The 18,983-nt window shown below is 32.0% G+C and overlaps 2 protein-coding genes across 2 annotated transcripts; one reads left to right on the top strand and one right to left on the bottom strand.

Moving 5' to 3' along the window:
* Nucleotides 1–1,918: 1,918 nt before the first annotated feature.
* LOC143225957 (histone H2A) lies at nt 1,919–2,930 on the bottom strand. The gene has a single exon (XM_076456225.1). The coding sequence runs from the start codon at nt 2,880–2,882 to the stop codon at nt 2,508–2,510; it is 375 nt and encodes a 124-aa protein (XP_076312340.1). The 5' UTR covers nt 2,883–2,930; the 3' UTR covers nt 1,919–2,507.
* A 282-nt stretch (nt 2,931–3,212) lies between these two features.
* On the top strand, nt 3,213–5,438 carry LOC143225958 (histone H2B). The gene has a single exon (XM_076456226.1). It carries the CDS (start codon nt 3,286–3,288, stop codon nt 3,658–3,660), a length of 375 nt encoding a protein of 124 aa, XP_076312341.1. The 5' UTR covers nt 3,213–3,285; the 3' UTR covers nt 3,661–5,438.
* Nucleotides 5,439–18,983: the final 13,545 nt, after the last annotated feature.

Genomic DNA, 18,983 nt, shown 5'->3' on the forward strand with positions numbered 1-18,983 from the left:
TTAAAAACTTGATGATTGTCATGATAAAGAAATCAAAGTAATTTCTACAGTTTGTAATTCGACTGTTATTATAACTGGAAAATTTATTGAAAAAGAGATCAGATGAAGCTTTAAAATATACAACTTTCAACTTCCTTCCGGTTATAATTGGATATTTTTTTCATTATAGAATATATACTTACGATTGAATTGCGTTCTATTCCTCCCCGTATAATTTTCATTACGAGACACTTTGAAAACAATTCGTAAGATGTACATTGCTACAACCGAATGATCTTCAAAAAGAGAAATGTCCTAGGAATTTTAAATTGAAATTTTAGATTGTAGAAATTATTATTGATAGAAAATTTAGAAAACAAACATAGATAAAGTGATTGTAAAATACTCAATTTGCAATTTCCATGATGTTGTAATTTGATGATTATCACGATACACAATATGGTGATATGAAAAAGTCCCGTTTTTCCGTATACGCTACACATAGATTGATAACATTAAACAAGCAGTTTTTAACATTCATTTTGTTATAACTGAACTGCTACCATTACAAAATAAGTAATGATGACTTAAAAAAGTCTGGTTTGAATCCAGTATTGTGATTGGTGTTTAGCATAGTGAGGGCGTAATTAACTTGTTGTTGGAAATAGCGTTTAACATCAGATAATATAATTTGGGCCATGTTTCTTCAACAAGTGTTTAACATTAAACAAGATGGTTTAGACATAACGACTATGTTGTAGTAACTAGTGCTTATCATTACATAAAATAGTCTGGACATGACGACCATGTTGCAACTTTAATGCTTATCAATAGATACCATGGTCTGGACATGATGACCATGTTGTTTGAACTAGTGCTTATCACTAGATAATATGGTCTGGGCATGACCACCATGTTATTGTGACTGGTGGTTATAATTAAATAAGATATGCAGGCGTTATTTGAGCAAACAAATGACAACTTTCATGTTTCTATGACTCTTCTGTTATCAGAATACAAAATTCACTGTGCTTTAGAATATAAAGGCCGAGTATCTCTATTGCTGTAGGAAAATAATTATTATTGTTACTGAAGTAATGGTGATCTTAACAAAACTGTTATTATCACTAAATTCTTATTATTATAACAGAAATAACCTTAACTTTCGAAATAACAAATAACGTGTAAGCGCCATGTTTTAATAACTGGAGAATCATTATTGGTAGTCTGATGTGTTGTTAGCTATTATCACGACTGAATGGATGTTCATGATAACGTTGAATTCCTTAAAACTGCTGTTCATGGACAGTTTTCATTACACCAATAAAGGAATACAGATCATAAATGATATTTTATAAATACCGTATTACTATGGCAAGAACTATTACTGAACGTTTATATTAAAGTTACTAACTTACGCCTCATCCTTGCATAATTAATATAAAATATATTGATGAACTAAATTAAACACACACTGTTTTGAAGAATACTAAGTTTATCGTATTTTCTCACCAGTTTGATGATGGTTTGTGCGAATTTGAGATTTATGAGACTTCTACTAAATACAACATTATTCGGTTATCTATAACTTCACGAGCGACAATATTCCAGGTTGCTTTAACTTCACGAACTATTATATTTTTTGGTTGTGTTTATTTTTTTACAGCAAAACAATGTTGGACTCTCTGTTGTATTCACCGATGTAAATCGAACCCTTGATTTTAGTATTATAAATCCTAAGACTTACCGCTGTCCTACCGGATGACATTTTTCGTTGTATTATAATTTCATGATCTACAATATTTAAAGTTGTTTTTAACTCTACGAACTACAATAGTTTTAGGCTGGTTTTTAATTCTGTGAACTACAATATTCAGTTTTCGATAATTCGTAATTATGTACAATAGCGTTAAATAGAAACTACTTTCACACAATAACGTCAACGAGTATAAATTATTTGTTTTATTATGATGACAATTGACAACTTTTTTACTGGGCGAGTTCAGTGCTGTTCGACCACTTATGATAACAGTATATACATTGAAAGACACGCCAGCTTTACCTATCTTACAGTAGATGCCATTCCAGAATAAAACAAGGAACGAATGAAAGTGCTGTACAGGTATATATTGTATAGATTAACTAATTACACAAGACTACAGCTATGGATTTTAAGTTATTCGCAACTTAATAAATAATACAGCTCTATTTACATGAGACGAAATATCATCAATAGTAAAAAATACTTGTGTAAGAGTAATACATCTACACCTACGGAACGAAACTTCGAGAGTTAGATGAAACTAGTATACAGGAGTATTGAATTTGTGTTTACTGAAACAAGCATCGTAACATTTTTAGTAAAGTTTGAGACACATACTTGGAGGTGACACTTCCAATGTTCCAGCCTGCCACTTAATAGCAATAACACAACATCATTTTATTAATAAGAAATCAAGTTGCAAAAAAAAGGCGTCTCTTCAACAGGATATGGTGGCCCTGAAAAGGGCCGATAATAAAATAAAGATTTAAGATTTTTTTTCGGTCTTTTTCGGTAACAAAACCGCCTGGATGTTGGGCAAAACACCACCCTGAGCAATGGTCACTCCCTGCAGTAACTTGTTCAGCTCTTCGTCGTTACGTATGGCCAGTTGGAGATGGCGGGGAATGATTCTAGTTTTCTTATTGTCACGAGCTGCATTGCCAGCTAACTCGAGAACTTCAGCAGCCAAGTACTCTAACACAGCCGCCATATAGACAGGGGCACCAGCACCTACGCGTTCGGCGTAGTTTCCTTTCCTCAACAAACGGTGTATACGACCAACAGGAAACTGTAGTCCTGCCCTGCTCGAGCGAGACTTCGCTTTAGCTTTTACCTTTCCTCCTTTCCCTCTTCCCGACATAGCAAAACTATTTTCGTATGTTCTCAAATGGATTAATGTTGCTTACGTCATCTAGTTCATGTTTATATCAGTTCTGTTGGGATTAATAACAATCTTTGATTCACAGTGAGATTGGTTGGCATTGTAAATATAGCCACCAGTAAGAAATGAGGTTGCAAAAGCAGTAGTCTGTGATTGACCAATGAACTGTCTTCATTCTCTTCATGTGCGATTGGCTATTAAAAGCATATATATTTCATTCCACATTGTGATTGGATAGTTTGGAGAAGCTCTCTTTGTGGTCCGTTTTAAGCTAGTTTTCAATCCGCAGTCAGATAATAAATAGAAGTCACAAATTCGACGTTCGTTTCGCATGTGATTATTGGCATAAAAGTTGAAAGTATTGACCAGTCGTTAAAGAATAATGCCGCCTCAGCCTAGTGGAAAAGCAGTGAAGAAAGCTGGAAAAGCACAGAAAGCAGTTCGTGCTGGGGAGAAAAAGAAGAGAAAAAAACGAAGGAAAGAGAGTTACAGTATATATATCTACAAGGTACTGAAGCAGGTTCACCCAGACACTGGTATTTCCAGCAAAGCAATGTCCATCATGAACAGCTTTGTGAACGACATTTTTGAACGGATCGCAGCCGAAGCTTCTCGTTTGGCTCATTATAACAAGCGTTCCACTATCACCAGCCGAGAGATCCAGACCGCTGTTCGACTGCTTTTACCGGGAGAACTTGCTAAACACGCGGTGTCTGAAGGCACTAAGGCTGTTACAAAGTACACCAGCTCCAAGTAGAATGATCCGGCATTTTTATTTTAACATAGGCCCTTTTCAGGGCCACCACATCCTGATAAAGAGACGCCAGTTGTTGTTTCCAGTATACATATATCATTAAGCTACCTTACTTAATACAGGTTTTTGTTCTTTTTTGTTTATGCATTGACATTTTTCTTGTTTTGTTTCACAAAGTAAATTACTTATTGTAAGATTGTTAAACACAGTAAGAAAATATAATTATAGAACACAGTATTGAGATAAATAAGACTATTTCCAATGATTTTCTGCCAAATTAGGCTTAAAAAGTTAATTATCTTCAATTATTTATAAGAGGTTGAATCTTGTATATAATGTAAATAGTTTTAAAAATCTTAAAATAACTTTCGAGGCAAATATTTTTGGACATTTTTCTCCATAATAATTTTCCGATTTCACTTATCTGATTAAACTTGAGCCACATGTGTTTTTTTAATTATTTATAGCATATATTTAAAAAAAGACTTATTAGTCGTTATTATTTTCCATTATTTTTGGTACGCAAGTGAAGTGTAAAAGTACAAGTTTTTTTACGTATTATTGTATTCTATTTGCTTATTATTACTTTTAATTTTGATGAATTATAATTATTAATAAATCTATACGAAGTTGTATAGATTTTCACAAATTCGCTTCACAACAGATTATAAAATTATATTTTTCTACAAACCAGTTTTAGGATTTAATTCCAAATTAATGTAACTTGGAGTTGTTCATAAAATATTTCAAATCAGAAAACAATTATAAATGTAAAATATTTTGGCATATTTTTGCTGTATTCTAAGTTGTAATTCAAATTACGGTTTTCAATAAAACATTTACCTCAATATGAGAAATGATAAAAAAATTAATATATTTCAGAATTTAATAATTATATACGTTTCAGTTACTTGTTTATAAAATAGCTATTTTGTTTAACATTGATCATCACTCTGTACTTGTTTCAAAACGTATTCCATTTTATAAAAATCAGATATCCTTTGAATTGACTAATTTAAATGTTCGATGTAGTGCTGCTACCTGTAGCTATTCGAACATTTTATTTCTGTAATATTCTCATAATTTCAAACATTTTATTTTCTCATTGAATACTGGTGACTCAACAAACTTACACAGCGAATAGCCCAGTGTGGCTCTGCTTCAATAACAAACCAAATATTATGTACTTGTTGTTAATGAAAACAGGATGTCATTTATTTTGTAGATTAAATATTTTTTACAAAATATTCAAAATAGGTAAACACATTTTTTATCTTAAACACATTATAAGCAGCAAAACTGCCAATCTTATATTTCACTGTGTCTATCTCTGAAATTATTTGAACTTGTACACAGTGTATTCAATATGCGTACAGTACCTTCCATAGTGCATCGAAGGACAGTTTTTATTTTCAAAATTTAATTGCACTTGTATACAACTGTTGCTTTTTCGTACCTTAGATATGGTTACAATAAATGTTTTCTCTTTGTGTTGTTACGTACATAATTTGTCTATATTTTTTTAAAATATTGTAACTTTATTAACAAGCATGTAAAGTTAATGGATTTATTAAATATATCTATTATGAAAATTTCGCATAGCTAATTCTTTTTGGTATTTCGTATTAACAAAAATTAATACTGAATTTGCTTCTCGAATCGTGATTTATTTATGTATATTTTGTGTAAGATTTTAGAATGATATTATGCTTGTAATGCCATCTATCAGTGACTTTAATGTACAAAATATAACGATGACGGAATTAAAATTTTTTGTACTGGTCTCTAGCATCCTACCACCCACCACACAAAGGGATTAAAATAAAAACACATTAACCCAAGCGCTTTCGAAAGGTGGACATTTCTTCTTCAGGGGAAAACTTCCAATTTGTATAAAAGACAATGTTAGATAATGTTCCCCTTCTTTTCTTTGTTATTAAATTCCTAATGACTTCATTAAATGCTAATTGCATACCATGCTTTGTAGAAATTAATAATTTATCATTTAACTGATCAAGCTCTTGTATCTTTAAATTAAAATTAAAAAGTATATATAACAAAGTCAAAACAAGTTCTATATCAGTTTTATTTTTTCTTATTGGTTAAAAATCCTAAAACAATATAACTGTCCAGAGGTTTCCAGTTAATCATACAAAAAGTACTGTAATTGAGTCAGCCAACTATGGGTAATGAAAGCCAACAATCTACAAAAAAGTGAGAAGGTGCTCTATTTCAGGGGCTTAACTCCCATTTTCGGGCAAAAATCTTAATTATTTTGTTTACACTGTTTAACGTTTTCCCAGTTAGCATAATAAAAATTATGGTAACTGAACCAGCTAACTCTAAGCGATAAATGCCATCACACAATATAAGCTTTATAGTGTGGTAACCATCATTTGTCGAACAAGAATACGAGAAGGTAAATTTGACTTTGAATTAATAACCATTTTCCAATTGTGCAGAGTACAGAATATTTCATACATAACTCTTACTTACTAGCATTCTGTCACGGTATGAAAGCTGTAACTACTGTTATTGAAACTTGCCGTTTTATCTTATTCGGTAAATAAGTCTCAATACGTTAAACGTCCTCCGCTGATAGAGCGGTAAGTCTACGGCTTTACAACGCTAAAATTAGGGGCTCGATTTTCCTTGGTAAACTCAGCAGATAGCCCGATGTGGTTTTGCTATAAGAAAATACACACACAAAAGTTAAAACATTCTTACAAATCTCTTCTACACAGAAATAAATAAAACGACACATTTTGTTAATACTGTCAACAATGTACGACCTAATATTTTGCTTCAAGAAATAATGCATACTTTCGGGAATACATAAAATTTTTCTAGTTTTTACAATAAATACAGTAATTCTCACAGAATAATTAGTTTTATAATAATTACATTTCTATAACTCTCACTAAAGGATCTCTTTTTTTTTTATTTTACAGTAATTGCATTGCTATAACTTTGAGAATAGGTTGTTAGAACAATTAAATTACTATAACTCGCACAAATTAATAAGTTTTTCCAACAATTACTTTATTACAACTCTCACTGGAGAACTTGTTTGTACAATAAATACAGTAATTATAGAACACTGACGAGTCAGTTTTAACACTAATTACAATGCCATAGCTCATCTTGAAGAATCTGTTTCCAGAACATATCAGGGAACGGTTCGTATGTCTATAAATAATTTATTAAATAGCTAAGTTTATGAGCAAATATACAGCAGCCTTAGTCTTAACTCTCAACCTTTAGCGTAGAAGTATGATAACAGGACGTATTAAAACACTCACTTCAATTACCTCAACATAAGTACAGATGTAAGAAAAGCTTCCTTCAAGGTAGCATTTTAGGAAGTTACTCCTTATCAGGCCTGGCAGCAATACAAGCAACGCAAAATTATTCTTACACAACTCCATGTTGAATAAAGAAACTGATTTCGTGCAAAAGTTTGAGCATACTTAAGTTTAGCACCAAAACAAACACCATGATTTGGTGTGAATTTCGCTCAAAGCTACATGAGGACTATCTGCGCTAGCCGTCTCTAATTTGACAGTGTTAGAATATAGGGAAGGCAACTAGTCATCACCACCCACCACCAACTCTTGGGCTACTCTTTTACCAAAGAATAGTGGGATTGACCATCATATCATAACGCCCATACGGGGAGACAGAGACTCAACCCCGTGACCCTCAGATTGGGAGTCGAACATCCTAACCACCAGGCCACGCCGAGCTTTAAGCTTGGTGAAGTAAATCCACTGAAAACACACACTGGAATAACCTATAAGTGCAGGTGTTTGTGTGTTCAAATAATCTGTTTGTAATAAACTGATAAGTAACGCTCCAAACTCGATCAAAACTTGCACTATTAGATTTTTGCAATTGACTTTAGCCCTTGTCTATTATAAGAGCACTAGTTTTATTACTTCGATTTGATGAACAGTTTGTGTCAGGAAGTGCACATAAAATCAACTATTTTTGTACCTTATACGATTTGTTATTGCACACTTAAGGAACACATTTTATTTTGCTAAAGAGCAGAGAGTTACAAGAGAAAATTAGCACTTATGTCACGGTCTAGCTTCAACAGCGCGACGAAGTATGTAATTTAAAAATTGAACATATAAAATATACATAAGTTGAATACACAAATTCTTAAGTTAAATCAGACAGGTCAGTTGGCAAGGTACACTGTATTTTAAGAGAGATACAATTTGATGTTGGCTTATTAAACTGAAACAAACATTAAATTAACTTAAACAGATAAGAAATATCTATTGCTGATTTAAAAAATAAAACGTTAGCTTACAAAAAAAGAGAGATAAAAATCAATAGAATTCAACCAACTTGTTGAATTTTTCACATTAATAATAAGTATATCGTTCGACTATGATTTTATCAAGTTATCAAAAAAAAAGTAATTATAAAAGAAGCCGTCTTCAAAAACAAGTCAAGTAAAAGAGCTGCATTTTATTACCCAGCCTCACTTCATTTAATGCGGCAGTGCACATCAGAATTCGTATAGTCCAAACATATAGGTGTTAACTAAATATGTGCTGTACCGTAAAGTAGTGATACGATTGTATCGATACATCGTTCGATACGTTACTATTTATGTATCTTTAAGAAATTTGGCAAGCTTTCAGTAAATCTTGTAAATCTTTTGTTCAAAAGGAAATCACAATTTCTAATAAAGTATTTTTGCTGAAAATTAAAGATTCAATACAGGAAGATAAGTATTGAGTACTACATGTTGTCTTCATATATTTTATCAAAACCATTACATAGAAAGTTAATCATAAATTAACAATAACAAAGGAATAAACACTCGAAAAATCTAGCTAATTGTCTCAAAAGTTCCTAAGAGGTTTCACAAAAGTTAGAAATGATGAATGTTCAGTAAGTAATTTAATATAACAATGCTATGACTGTTGTCTAAATTAGAGTAAAAATCGCACAACCCTATTGACAAAACCAATAATAAATTATTTGAACATTATCCAATTATCATCGACCACTTTTAGATTCCTCATAATAAAATTCATGTTCCTTTAATTTTAGAAAAAAAATCTTACTGCTGGATACGGTTCCTACAAGTTACATTACTGTTTCTGCTACCATTGAGATGGAGATTGCTTATTAAAACACGATCTAAGATTTTCAATTCGTTTGAACACAGCACAACAGATGGCTCTAGCGTCATAAATTAAACTAAGGTCAGTATAGCTAAATATTAAATCACAGTTTTAGTTGATCCCAAGAAATTAAATATGTTAAGAATATCTTTCTGAATACTCATAAAAGTTAGCCCCTATATATACAAAGCTTCTTGATTCTCTAGAAAGAATTCTTGTTCGAATACAAACCGTCTCCCACAACTGATATTTAACAAAGTTTACTACGTACTTTTCGAAAAATTTTCGATTCTTCAATATTAAGTTATTTTCATTTACCCAATATAGTTTAGTGAATATAATAAAAACTCACCCAGGAAAAAAAAGAAAAATAGAAAGACCATATAAAGTTACACTTATATTCAACTAAACGACAAATAAATAATAAAAATATCGAAATATAAACATAGAACGGGTTGGTATAAGTAGTAACACTTTTACTAATAAAGCAGAGAACAACAATTCGGTCTTCCTAGGTAATCTTCAAGTTAATCAAAATATATTTCATAATCACCTTTTTTAAAGAGAATACAGTAAACCATTTAGTGTTATTGACAACACACTAATAGTTACGGCCCATGAAACACGTACATCCTCAAACTAAACGCAGTGAGTGTGAGCTTATGAATATACTAGTTTGAACATCGTATTTTACAAAAATGACTCTAACACAGATTCTGTATATATACAATGCAATTTTGATGAGTTGGGCAAAAAAATAATATGATGGGTTTTATTTCACTAATCAGTACAATGCTTGAAGCACCTTTTCTCGTATTTAATCTATGTCTGAGTTATTTTTCTCGCCCTGAATCCTGTATTTTTATCATCTTGATGATCTCGCCTTGAATTCCAATTTATGAGATCTATGACTCTAAATAATGGGCTGGAACTTCTTAGGGCCACTAATAAGTAGGTGTTGTTGAGTTGATTGTCTAGGTTTACTAATGTGCATCAATCGGATAGCTTGATCGCATCCTTCCCACTTTGCCATCATTCAGTTAAATGAACTGCTTCACGTTTCCCAGGTTTTAATAATTGAGTAGCTTTTCTGTCGGTTTGAGCTTTCGTTGAAAATTCCACCCATGGTCACCACACAACGCAGTCACCAGTTATTTGGATACAATAATCAAATTTCAAATGATCACATAAACAGAAAATAATCAAGTCTGAAGAAGAAATTAAACATGTCTTTCCAGAAAGGTTAACATATGCGAGAGTGTCAAAACAGATGGAAATTCTTAGCAAAAGGCAGTTGAAATGTTGATGTTACGTTTAGGTATAATTTTCCAAATATTATAAATTTCTTTGATTTTCGGGTTATGTTATTTTAATATGTCGGTCGGAAAATGTGATGTTTACTTTATTAGCTGCCCTATGTATGCACTGTGCCATGGTTGTTTAAATGAAAAACGTAATGTTATATGTAACGTTTGTACCAAAGGTTAACTAACGCCTTTTCTTAATTTTTGTTTATTTCAACGCAAAGTTGTCAAATAGGTTACTTGCACTGTGTCCACCGAGGGGATTGATTCTTGATTTTTATCATTATATTGTTACTTGAAATTAACTTTGTAGCTGTTACTTTTTAATAAGTTCTTCCCAAATTTAACCTCTTTTGGGTTATTCTCTTGCACAATAAAATTATTTTAATCCACTATTAAAGGTATTAAATTTTACTTTGTAGTACATTTAATCTGGCATGTTTGTTCAGACTGTAAAATAAGTCTCAAAGTGGACAAAGAACACTAATGAATAATTGAGTGAATCATCAAGAAAAGATACAAGAATATCACCTAAGGAATTCATGAAACACCCGTGTTTGAATATTTTATTTAGAGAGGCTTAATTGACTTTACATGATTTTAAAAGAATAGCTTCCTGATAATTCTTAATAAAACCTCTATTGTGTATTAAAGTTACATAGGGGTTCTTTGATAAAACTGTGTTATTTAGCACATTCGATGAAATGAATATAACACTGTACCAGTTTGAAATTTAAAAGCAAAACATAAGGCTTCATTCCTCTTTTTAAAATAATCTACGCAATCAGGAAACTGGTCCAGTGGCCAAGCAGTTGTTGTAAATTATGTTTTAGTATTTTGATTTAGACATTTTATATTGTTTGCTATAAAGAGATTTTGTAGGACATAGTGATGAAATGTGAGCTTAAAGGGTTCCCGATCGTCTACATTCAATATGCCTCCTCGAATGTTCTAAGGACTTAGGGGTGAAGGTATAGTGGTCATATAAAAAACACGAATGAGATGGTTAAGTAGTCAGTGAGTAAGTTAGAGTGACTTAGTTTTTGAGTCTGTTACCCAACCAGTTTTGAATTTACATCATGGATACCTGAAGATATTTAACAAATTAACGACTGTTAAGCTTGATTTATGAGTTAGAGCTATCGTTTGGTTATTGTTAGAAGTAGGACTATTTTAGTGAACATAAAGTAGACCATATTAAGCTTCAAAGCGACGACACGTAAGATTGTATATTTGCTGAAGATGATCAAATGGTGGAAAACGGAAACAAAAAGAACATAAAAGGATACAAAAAGTTAAAGAAGACATGAAAACAAAACAGAAAAGTAAAAGATTGTTTAAAAGAAAAAATGATCAAGAAGAAATTTACAGAAAATTAAAATTAAAAAGACAGTAATTTAAGAGTGAAGTCAATATAGAAATACATAAGATACAAAACATAATTTTGAATAAAAATATATTTGATTTAAAACAAGATCGAAGAAGCTATTGGAGATGTTCAGAAAGATTATAGTGTTAAAACACAAAAAAGTGAAAAGAGAAAAGACAAAGTACTAAAAGGAATCACTAAAGTCCAGAAAGATTAAAACAGGAAAACCGATGAGTTAGAAAAGAGCATCAGGTACAGAATAAAATATCTGTTAAATAAATCAAATCAGCATAAATATAAAGTTTTTCAGGTATAATATAAAGTTGAATAAAAATGGAGAACTTATGGCTACAACACAAATTACGAAAAAGAACGTAATGTTTGATATCACGTTTTCTCATGTTTTTAGGCTTATTCACAGAATTATATTTTCATCTTCTAAGATATCTTGCTGTATTCGTATGTCTTCACTTATTGCCAGGAATGTTTTTCTGTTTCTGCATGTCTTTCCGTACTCAGTAAATGCTAATGTCCCTGATAGTTTCTTTTAATCATATGTCGTTTTCTTGTTCCCATGAGATGTTTGTGTCGCCAGCAATATCGTCTTACCCACAGAAATGTTTTATTATTTACAAGAATGTTGTTTTGTACTCAAATATGCTCAAAAAATATACCATTGCATTGTGTTTAACTATTTTACATTTACATTCAGAAGGAAAAAAATCTGAAATATTCGAAAGATATTTTTCATATACAGTTAGTTTAGTAACTTAAAACTGTATCCAGTAGCATTTGAGACAGAAGGTTTAAAAACAGTATAATGTGTCTAGCAGGATGTGGGACAAGCTGCGAATTGTACACCATAACAAACATCATTAGTTTATTTGTTTATAAATAATTATTTAGCAATATATTCTTTCTATAATTAGTTAATCTTTACAAAGTCATAAGACCAACGCTGTTGGCACATTTTTCTCTTTGTGGTTCCACGTTAGCCTTTTTAGGTTAGGTATAATGATTTACATTTTTAAACGACAAGCACGTTTCGTGCCAAAAATACTCAAATTTACTTTAAACAAATTCATTCCATTGATCAGACCTAACAAAATTTTTCTCGGTGTAAAAACGTTCCTTTTTACTCCTTTTTGTTACTCTTGTAACAAAGACCTTAGTAAGCATTACTATTACATATTTTTAGTACTTTTAAAGATTTTAAAGAAGCATGCTTTAGTAAGATAAAAATAAAATGAAAGTGACAAAACCAAACATAATATAATTGACATAACATCCATAAATTAATAGGACTACTTTAGTAAATTAGAAAATAAAAGGTTCACAATCAGAGTGGAATATCTATAACAACAACAACAGATTAATTTGTTAATATAATCCAGAGCTGAAGATAACTTTTTCTCGCTCACTCGACCCAGAATCAGGCTCTAATAAGAGCTGGTAACATATAATTCAAAAGAGGCGCTAAAAAAATGTACATATATCTATACAAGCGCATATACCACTCCAACTTTCTTGACAGTTTGAAATAACACTGGCTTACCTTCTTAATCGCGTTAAATGCTTTAATTATGATTGTCTGATTTAGAGCAAGTTATGAAATAGGCTAACTGCGCTATGTCCACCACATAGAATCAAACACTGGATTATAGCATTATACGACAGTAAATTTGCTGTTGACCTACTAGGAGACCTCTGGTTATGGAAACCAATAAATTCGATATATTTTCTTTATCATTTGAGCGGTGCAGATTAGTGGTTGGCGTGTTGGATTGCACCCCGAATGTGTACATTTCGTGTTCCATACGCGCAAAATTACATTTCACATTCTGAGTCTGTGGATGCACTATAAGAATGGCAGTCGAATATAGCAATTCGATCAGAGAAATGTAGCAGAACAGTTGGTGGTGGCTGCTTTTAAGTAGCTGATTTTTCTCTACTCTATGAATTCAAAATTCGGGACTCCTAGCCTAGATATGTGTGAACATTTGCACCAAAGCATATATTCTATTCTTGTTTTAATTACCACAATCGATACATTCCTGAAGAACTAAAGAAAAACAATAGTACTGTATTTTCATGCAATAAAGTTAACGAAAAAAACTATTGTCCCTTTAATTCATTGAGTCAATCAAACATTTGATATGAAATCTTGATGATGCATATTTTCTGTGAACAATATTTATGTTCATAAATAATTATTTTGCATATCATGCTCAAATTTATTTCGTATTTTACCTGTTGGCGGTTATCTGATAAGAAAGCGTTTTCATTTTTGCTATTCCGCTACACACTCTTGCACAGAAAGAAATGTGCATCTGGATTTGACACTGGAAAACAGAAGGAGATATGTCTGTACAGTTTTTCTGAAGCTATTAACTCAGATAAATATAATGTATGTAAAATACGGTATATAAGATGTCTAATAAAAATCTTATATTTGCTATATGTAAAAAACAAACAAACCAGACCCAATTGTATGTAAATATGTTCTATCGTGTTAAGGCTACAATTGATCTACGAGCCTATTTTCTGCTCAGCCGAATTTGCGTTGTTCATTTTTACCCACGACTCTATTCTTTGAATTCGAACCTAACATTTTTTCACCAAAATCACAAATCTTATATTTCTCTTCGAAGAATATGTTTGTGACAGATTATCATGGAGGGGGTAAAACTGATAGATAGCAAAAGGAATGTTTCTTTTTTTCTCTTTAAGATGAGAATGGATGTTGTGGTTAAGCCTTTATATCTATGTGGTCGATCGTATAAAAATCGACCAGCGGTAAAACTAGACTTTGAGAACAACTAGAGTGACCAATAAAAATAATATACTGTTCTCATTGTTCTTGGCAGCACATTTTGTATTCAAACATATATAGAAAGATTCATATTCGTTCAACTGTAGATTCTGATATTTAGATATTCAACTTTCACGAATGTATTGTACAAACAAAAGTTTCGACGTAATTTTCAGCCATAATATATATGGTTAATCTTGAACTCCTTGTTTCCTGGTACTATTTGCCTTTACATTCATACTATTAAGTTTAATATATTTATATTTTGGCAATATTAACTGTTCAGTACATTATTCTCAGTAGTATTTTAGCACTTGTGTTTGATTTTTTTTTCATACACTGAAAACGTTGTTAGTGTCTTTTATTAAATGCAGTTATTGAAACTTCTCAAATAAATCAGACGTTCTTATTTTAACAAAACTCCCAAAATACTTATAAAGAAACAATAACATAAACATACCATTTCACACGTTATCTCACAAACAAATGAGTCTAAATGAGTAGTTTTTCTTTTCTTTTCACAAACATACAAAAAATCAGTCTTAGTTATTGCTTAAGTTTCATCATAAGGTAATGTAGTTGCTAGGTGAATACTGACTTTAAAATAATGACCATGTTTGGTTTTCTAGTAACATAATCCAATACTATAAGACACGGCGTGTATGTCTTGTCCGTCTCTTCGTCACGCACTGATTTAATAACAACTTATGAAATTTAAGTATTCTGGCTTCCTCTCAATTAGAAGAGAGTAGTCTACAACTGATATAAAATTAAAGTTATATTTGGACTAAAATGCAAAAAATTGCACCTTTTTGCAATTTGAAAACGCATCTTTGTAAATCGTATTTTAAAATATCTGTTATAACGATACTTAGTTCTTGCTCGTCCTGAAAATGCGCATACGTGCTGCATTTCTTTTCTACGGATGTAAACAAAATGCGCGGTGGTTCTATATAATGTCGTTACATAATGACACACTTTAGCAGACATTTTGTATAACATATTACTTAAAAGCTGATTGAAAATTTAAAAAATATCTAACGTTAAATCGTATAATAATAGTATAAGCTTCATACTGAGTGTATTATATATGGTAAAGTTTACCCTAACTAAATTAAAGCAAAAAATGTATACAATTTACAGAGTTAGTTTATTTTCATTAATCGAATATAGGCTATACGTACAAGACCTTATATATAAGTTAGGCCACAGACAAGCAGTCTTACAGACTTCGGTGTCTCCGAATAGAAGTATTTTATATTATTCGATAAATCCTGTATTTAAAGAAGTACTGTTGCACTAGCCGTCCATAATTTAGCATTGTAAGACAAGAGGGAAGGCAGCTAGTCATCATCACCTGTCGCCACCTCTTGAGCTATTCCTTTACCAACAAATAGTGGGATTGACCGTAACATTATAACGTCCCCAAGGTTGAAAAGGCAAGCGTGTTTGGTGTGACTGGGATTCGAACCTGCGACCTTCAGATTATAAGCCGAGCGCCCTAACCACCTATCTGGACATACTGGACCACTTTCAAATACTGATACAATACTGGCTTTCTAACAAGGGCAACAAATAATCTAAAAATGAAAACCGAAAATCTTTGTTAAGTTAGAAAAACACGAAAATAATACAAGCCCGTTAAAATTTTGTGTACTCCCAATCAACGATTCGAAATAAGTGTTTATTTATTCGACTGAACCTTCTTAACGGGAGCCACAATTACACATAAGGCATTGAAATTCGAATACCACTACATAGTTGTTTAAATTTTCACTGCCAATCCTAAAGATAGAAAAACCGTAAAATTTCAGTTTTTTAAACTTTTAAAGCGAAATTTATTGAATCCTGAATAAAATTACACTAAAGCATAGCTTATAAGCCGCCATAATGAGGTAGAATTAGAGCATCACACTTGTCTCTTAATATTCACGTGCTTTAAAAAAATTAATTTGTTGTTTTTTCAAAGTATTATTACAAACTTTCCCCACTAAGAAACTTTATTATTTCCTTCTACCTTTAAGACAGGAATGCTCAGACATGGTGGGAGTCGCATTACCTCTCCGATCTTAACCTGGTGGGTGAGAGAGGGTGTTTCTGTTTGCATTCTTCCTGCGAAATAACTTTCTTTACAAATCCTTAATGTTTTTATCTAGAACAATACTGTGCCTGTTACAGGATGGAGTTATCTTTTTCACAGAAGAAATATTAAATTCTTCTCCAATCAGCAATATATAACAAAACAAAACTTTATTTCAACCAGCTTTACTAAATTCCTGTAGTGATAAAGTTCAAACCTCGTGTAAGTTGTTTTTGGATGTCAGTCAAGTTAATCATTACACTATGAGGACGACAGTTTTTCGGTGTGACATGATTAAGTAGAAAAAATGTATGTTGCTAAATGTATTTGTTACATTTTAGGAGTTAACATAACGTATAGCTTGATTCGGATTAAGAATGAACAATATAATTAATAGTCGATATCTTTAGGTATGGCACATTGGATTGACAGTACCAGACAGTTACAATAGTCCCCGCTAGTACAGCGGTAAGTCTACGGATTTACGACGCTAAAATCAGGGGTTCGATTCCCTTTGGTGGGCTCAGCAGATAGCCCTATGTGGCTTTGTTATAACAAAACACACACACACGCAGTAATAATAACCATTATTAAAAATGTTTTCAAGAAATCTGATTATATATTCCGTACACGTTTTGTTTGTTTGTTTTGAATTTCGCGCAAAGCTACACGAGAGCTATCTGCACTAGTCGTTCCTAATTTAGCAGTGTAAGACTAGAAGGAAAGCAGCAAGTCATCGCCAACTCTTAGGCTACTCTTTTATCAACGAAGAGTGAGATGGACCGTCACATTATAATGCCCCCACGGCTGAAAGGGCACGCATGTTTGGTGCGACAGGGATTCGAACCCGCGGCCCCTGGATTACGAGTCGAGTGCCTCAACCACCTGGCCACGACGGGCCACACGTTTTGTAACAGATCGATTTCATCTAATGCATCTGAATTATCCATTTAGCTTGTAGTGAGTGGAAGCTCAAGGGAAAAGAAGTCATTATCAGATATTTCTTTCAAAAGTTCGTGCAAAGCTACACAAGAACTATTCACGTACATCATTTTTAATTTTGAAATGACAGGCCTAAAGAAAAGCAGTTTGTAAAAATCGTCCACCGCCAACTCTTGGGCTACTCTTGTCTGACTGAATAGTGAGTTTCACCGTTATACCATTCTCCTCTCTGTCATGAAACAAACTGTCGTTGGTTAACAATTAGAACTTGGATTCGGTGGAAAGGGACACAACATTTTTGTGATGTCTTTAATTTCAAAAACACACTAAACTAATTAAAACCTAAAGCCTTAATGTCTTGCTTTGACATTGTGTCACTTTTCACTAAGCTTCCCATCAAGGAAGCTTGTAATACTCGTATTGTTCTTTCCCTCTAACTTAATGACCCCAGTCCTTTAATTCACATCATGGTACCCTTTTCGTTTCACTCTTAAAATTCACAATAAAACATTTCTTCAAACAGATGGTTTAAACACGGGAAATCCTGTTTCACCTGTTCTCGATAACATATTTATGACCCAGATCGAAATGCAAGCCGTACAATCCACGCTTTGTCCTCCCCTATACTGGTACAGATATGTTGATGACACTTTTATTGATTTCACGTCTATCGAACACATACACACTTTCTTTTTATATGAAAATAAGAAACAACTATCTTTTTTTCCAAACAAAAGTTCAATATACTGTAAACTTTATGAACACAGCTGCAAGACTTTGCTCAACTGACGTAAGATGAAGAAATCAACTTTATAAAACATTCCTTCATTCACACCGAAAAATTTCTAACTGCTATTGAAGAAACATCTCGTACATGCTATAGAGTATTACTATTAGAAGATGATGCCATCTCAGATATATTGCTACCGCTTAGACATATGGCATTGACATTTACGTAGAACTCACTAGCAGTACATTGCCAGTAGTACAGCCAAAAATATATGTTTATAAATATATGACACAATGAATAATAATAAACAAGGAATTAAATTAATCCCTTAATCCTCCATAAATAATTAGCTTATCTGTTCTGTAATTAAAATATAACCACTTCAAATGTAAAGAAAACATAAGCGCTATATCAAACATACTATGATGATATATATCTCAAGATGGCTGGTATGGGTGTTAACACTTTTACTAATAAAGCAGAGAACAACGTTTCAACCTTCTTAGGTCATCTTCAGGTTAACAAATATTATGATGACAATGAAAAACCCACTTGAAGTAAATATATATACAGAACAGAGATGGCTGATACTGGTATTAAAAAGCAGGTAATGAATGGCTTTTGAAAATGTGATCGTTATGAATCACGTGTCGTGAGGCAGACAATAATGATAGATATAAGGTAGTAGGGGTCATTGTGTATATTTAATCTATTATTTATGGTAATTAACAATCCAATATCATGTGTGAATACATTTAAGAAAATAATTAATATACATATAGAAGTGTTCGTTGGTGTTCATTCAATGTGAGTTAAGTTTTTGTATTAGAAGACCTTTAATTTTTCATTTATTGGCGTTTATTTATTTGCTTAATATGTTGATGTTTTTTTTAGTTATGTTTATTTGAAATACAGTTTTCAAAAACTTGGAAAGATGTTTCA

The sequence above is a fragment of the Tachypleus tridentatus genome, chromosome 9 (genome assembly GCF_004210375.1).
Source record: "Tachypleus tridentatus isolate NWPU-2018 chromosome 9, ASM421037v1, whole genome shotgun sequence".
Classification (NCBI taxonomy): domain Eukaryota; kingdom Metazoa; phylum Arthropoda; class Merostomata; order Xiphosura; family Limulidae; genus Tachypleus; species Tachypleus tridentatus.

Excerpts from the sequence above, each read along its gene's own strand:
- LOC143225957 (XM_076456225.1), bottom strand. The coding sequence starts at position 2,882 with ATGTCGGGAAGAGGGAAAGGAGGAAAGGTAAAAGCTAAAGCGAAGTCT.
- LOC143225958 (XM_076456226.1), top strand. The coding sequence starts at position 3,286 with ATGCCGCCTCAGCCTAGTGGAAAAGCAGTGAAGAAAGCTGGAAAAGCA.